The sequence below is a fragment of the Phlebotomus papatasi genome, unplaced genomic scaffold (assembly GCF_024763615.1).
Source record: "Phlebotomus papatasi isolate M1 unplaced genomic scaffold, Ppap_2.1 HiC_scaffold_589, whole genome shotgun sequence".
Lineage (NCBI taxonomy): Eukaryota > Metazoa > Arthropoda > Insecta > Diptera > Psychodidae > Phlebotomus > Phlebotomus papatasi.
The window spans coordinates 1-5196 of record NW_026604785.1 but is presented as its reverse complement, the minus strand read 5'-3'; the positions used below and the strand labels follow the sequence as shown (position 1 = coordinate 5196).

At 33.8% G+C, this 5196-nt stretch overlaps 1 protein-coding gene across 1 annotated transcript; it reads right to left on the bottom strand.

Moving 5' to 3' along the window:
- Positions 1–289: 289 nt before the first annotated feature.
- Positions 290–5173, bottom strand: LOC129809296 (homocysteine-responsive endoplasmic reticulum-resident ubiquitin-like domain member 2 protein). Its single transcript, XM_055859133.1, has 2 exons — positions 4601–5173; positions 290–529 (listed from the first exon to the last, which is right to left on the bottom strand). The coding sequence occupies exons 1-2, from the start codon at positions 4733–4735 to the stop codon at positions 305–307; spliced, it is 360 nt and encodes a 119-aa protein (XP_055715108.1). The 5' UTR covers positions 4736–5173; the 3' UTR covers positions 290–304.
- Between the last annotated feature and the right edge of the window lie 23 nt (positions 5174–5196).

Below are 5196 nucleotides of genomic sequence, written 5' to 3'. Positions count from 1 at the left end.
TGAGCCAATCACAAAATTGCATGTGGCTCATGAGCTGATGAAATAAAATTTATCCAGTCGAAAACTCTTTAAAAACTTTCAAAGAAAATGTTATGGAAAAATAAAATGCACGTTTATGATAAGTCACCTTCACTGTTAGATTAATAAATTGTAACCTTTAATTAGAATTTTAATGAGCTTAACCTCTGAGATAAACCCAATTGATCTGTTTGTTAATAATCTCACTTTCTAGGACAAAATAAATCTTATTGCTGTGTCACGGAAATAAAATATTTAATTTAAAATTAAACATTTAATGATAAACTCACCTTAATCCTTCGCTGTCCATTGCAGTACGGATGTCGTGATTGGATGTTTTCTTGGTACCTTCTGCACTTCCTGAAGCACTGTCTCGCGGATTCATCTTCGGGGTGAACACAAGGTGTACTGTGTGAGTCTCCTGGCCCTCATACTGTCTCAGGATATCCTTGAGGACGACTGTGTCGTGCAGCAACTGGCCCGAGTAGATCAACTTCTGCTCCTCCGTACTCTGAAGAAAGCCAACACACAAAATACTCCTCAATCTCTCTCAAAACTCTCAATTTTCCCCACACAAAAATTCCTATCGTTATCAACTATACATTTTTCTTCAGACCGTACGATCTGGAGAGCAAAAAAAACCCAAACCATCACTGTATGAGTGTGATTTTGATAACAAAGTATTATCATCTCACTTATAACTTTTCCGCGATACATGTTTTCTTCGAATGTCGCAAAATAAGGGTCAACCCAAAATTAATTTATTTCCACGTTAATTGCCAAAAAAAAAGTTGATTCTCAAAGTAAATTAAATAGAAATTCTTGTCGTTTTTTATTCCGTCTCTGTTTAATCAAGTTTATTTTTTTTTAGTTTTTCAGAGAGCTCAAAATTGTGTTGAAACAAACTTCTTCCACACAGTAAATATTTAAACACATGTTTAAATATTTTATAGGACAATCTCGATATTCTTTTGTTTTTGAGAACTATTTGTTTATTTATTGCTGTGCGCCATGTTCCATAAATCTTCAAAGAATTATGCAAGATTTCCGGATTTTCCAATACCCTTTTACCTTTTTACCATCTATAATTCAATGTAGCAAATGTTAACTTTATCTTACTTGTGTTCTTATCACGATTTTATTTCGTCTTGATTTTAGTCTATTCAATTTCTACAATTTGCACTTGTCACCAAATACAAGCAAAACTTTTTTCTTTACTTTTTGATACACAATTGATCATAATTTCAATTCTATTAAATGAATTTTAATCCTAATGCCTTCGGCACACCTTTTAGATCGGTAAAATTTCAAAATATAAAAATTCGCATCCTGTTCTTTCTCAAAATAATTGCATAGGGGAAGTGTGCCAAATTTCGGCCAGCTTCTAATTTCGGCCACTTTGAGTGTAATTTCGGCCATGGAAATAAATTAAAGAAAATTATGTATGTAATCTTCGAATAGTCAATGAATTCATCTTCCTTTTAAATATTTATTCATTTTAGGATGTATTAACACAAAGACCGTTAAATTTTAGGTATAATTTGAATTTAAATTGCGTTGTACACTCGACTCTTCGTTATCCGGCTGACCTGGAGACAAAATGACATTTTGGTTTTTTTTAATCTGGTCAACGTTTTTCATATTTTCTGCTGTGGGAATTTGTTTTCTGTCGAAAAACAACAGAATTTTCTTTGTGGTGTGTTTATGTTTCATTTTCTAGCACGATTGTGTGTCAAAAACTTTGATACATTAATTCACTCAGGACAAACTGCATTCTTCGTAAAAAAAATCCTTTTGAATACAACAACCGCCAGCGTTTGGCGGCTGTCACCCGGATAACGAAGTGCCGGATAACGAAGAGCCGTGTGTAAAACCTCAATGTGAAAAGAGTCTTACAAAAAATGTGACAGATCGATTGTGTTTCTAGCAGTCTTCCGATTTGTGGTGAAGTGCAGGTTTTCTTTCGGTGTTTTTCATGAAAATTGATTAGTTTTTATTAGAGATTGTTTTTGTTTATGTTAATAGTGAATCAATCTTTAAATTTCAGATAAAATTTCCCAGCTGGATCCTGTATTTCGCGTAAAAAAAGTATATACTTTGTGAGCGTCTCTCCGGTGAGGTAGTGTTGCCTATTCCGGCAACATCTTTTGCTTTCCTAAATTTCTTATTCATTTTACTTTTTTTTCAACTTCTGAGTCCAGAGAAAAAAAAAACATTCAGGAAGCGCAAATTTCTACGGTAATCTGCGCGTAAATTTGAGAAGCTACTCTTCAGGTCTTTAGGACAAATTACACGGAAGATCTCTGGGCTTATGGGTTATATAAACGTATTAAACTAAATATTAAACTCGTTCCGTTTGACGTTTTGAAATTTTCTATCCATTGCGTCACAAAAGGTGGTCAGAAAAAAGGTGGCCGGAATTTCATTCAAAGTGGCCGGAATACTGCAATGTCCATATGGAATAGCAATGTCCATATTATTAGTAATATTTCAATATTTTATGAAGTGATTTAAAGAAAACAAAGATGATAAACTAGTTTTCAAGGTTCCACACAACCTTCCCGGAAAGGAAGTAACAGAAATATCAATATGGTGACTTCGGTGCTTATATGCAACTATGCGGATATTTGGCATACTTACCCTAAGTCTATCCTACTCTTTCGGTCTCAAAATTGGACTGAACTAAATTTAATCTATTAAAATAAATCTGATGTGATGTTCAAAAAAAGAAGAAGAGTGCGAAAGAGTAGGATAACTATATGCAAAATCTTAAAGAAAGAAAGCGATATAAATTTTGACTATGAAATTTTCCTGATCTAAAAGATGTGCCAGCGCCATAAAAGATACAAATAAAAGGTCTTTGATTCTTTAATAATTTAATCGATTATTGTGATATTTATGCCCAGCGCATAATTTGTTTGTAAACATGTTTTCAAAATTTTCTATATGTGTGAGCGAGATAACTAGATCTCTATCTCATTCTCTCTCATATAAATGTCAAGAACATGTTTGCAAAACAACAGTAGAACACTTTATTTTACATGTTTTTCTCGATCTTGTAGAAAATTTCTAAGATCCAGATATCGAAGTATACAAACAAAAATCTAGAACTCATGGAAATATTAACAAAAAAAAGTTCTTTTGTTAAAACACGTTTCGTTTGACCTTAGAGATAAGAGATAAAAAGTTAAATTCGAGCAGACAAAGAAAAAGTCATCTGTACATCACTTATCTTATTTTAAAATTTATTTGTTTTTTGTCTTTTTTAATAAAAATATAGCTCTGTCATAAGAGTTGAGTACCTAATGCTCGATTATTATTTGATTTTTTAAGCTTCAACACTAAAAGGCTTGTTGGCTATCTATCTATCTATCAATTCAATTACCCCTCATTATCTCTTTCCCTGCTTCAATTTGCGTACCAAAGGATTAAAGATATCCCTTAGCAGTGGTTTCATAAAGGTTTCGGATGTTTTTATGAATTTTTATCCAGAAGTTAAATCAAAACAAATGTCAACGAGATGTTCATATTAAAAACTGGGCTTTTTTGAGAGCTTTTATGTCAATTGGGAATTACAAAAATCAGAAAATTTTCTCAATGGAAATGGCCAATAAAAGCTTAAAAATAAAAATTGAGAACAGTTTTCCAGACTGTTCCTAGGGGAACACCGCCATCCATTGAGTTTTTTTCTGATACTTGCATGCCAATGAGTTATAAGCTGAGCGAATTTCCATAAAAAAAAGGAGTGATTTCATGAAGTTTTCGGTTGTTTTTGTGCATTTTTATGCTCAGCGCACAATAAAATTTGTTCTGTAAACATGTTTTTCACATTTAAATGTGAGTGAATGAAATCAAGTCATCTCGCTCACTCTCATAGAAAGCCTCGAAAACATGTTTACAAAATAAAAGTTATTGTGCGCTAGACATTATCCAGAAGCTAAATCAAAACAAACAAATGTCAACGAGATATGCCTAACGCACAATAACTTTTGTTTAGTAAACATGTTTTTGACATTTCAATGAGAGTGAGTGAGATCTAGATCTAATCATCTCGCTCATTCTAATGGGAAATTTTGAAAACATGTTTACAAACAAAAGTTATTGTGCGCTGGTCAATATTCATATTAAAAACTGGGCTTTTTTGCGAGCTTTCATGTGAATTGGGAATTAAAAAATCTTAAAATTTTCTCAATGGTAATGGCCATTATATTATCTACTGACTAACAACTTTCTCCTTCGTGTGAGGGCGGCACTGTCTTCTTCCGCAAGTGGCGCTAGCTACTGTTCACAATTTTAAATTCTCAAAGCTCTTTTTGGACAAAATTTTGCCCAAATTTTGTAAGATCTCTCAAAAAAAAAATGTAAGATGACATACCAATTTGGAATTAACAATGTAAAAAAATGCCAATTTAGTAGGCTTTATTAAAAAGAATTTTACTCAATTATCGCAATTATCTATTCAAGTTGTGAACAATGATTTCTTCTATTCCCGTTTCTAACAGTGTGCACTTGAAGGTTTTATCACCAAAAGATATCATGCATTTCTCAAAGAAATTTTGCAAAATTCCTTCAAGATACTTACAGGTTTGCATGGATAGACCTCCGAGAGGTATCCTTTGAGCCTTTTTATAGTCCAGGACAGCTCACATTTGATGGTCTGATCCTCGAACTGTTGATTGGGCGCCTTCACGATCAATGTCACAGGAATTGTGTCCATTTTTCACGCCCCTCGCGCTTCCCAAAGCACCGCAATCTTCGCCGTTGCCTCACCTACAGCTCACTGGGGCACTCCCTGACTGGTACTTGTGGGGCTCTCTGGACAAACAGTAGCCGGAAATAGCTGATGAAATTCACGATGAGATGGGAGAAAAAGTGTCTGAGTCAGGCGAAAAATTGACACTTGTAGAGATTCCCTGGGGATTTTACTGCACGAAAAAACACTTTTGCTGACAGAAAGTGATGCAATTTGGACAAAATAGCACTTCACTGAACACCTATCCTTCCGCCTCAGTGATAATTTCTACTCTTTATTGCGTCTATTGGGTTAGATTTATAAATAAATAGTAACAATTAATTTTTTCACGATTCACTCATAGCTATTTGGACGATTGTGATTGGTTGCACACACACAGATGCAATTGTTGTTATACTCGTCACACTTGGGTTACTCTAAATCAC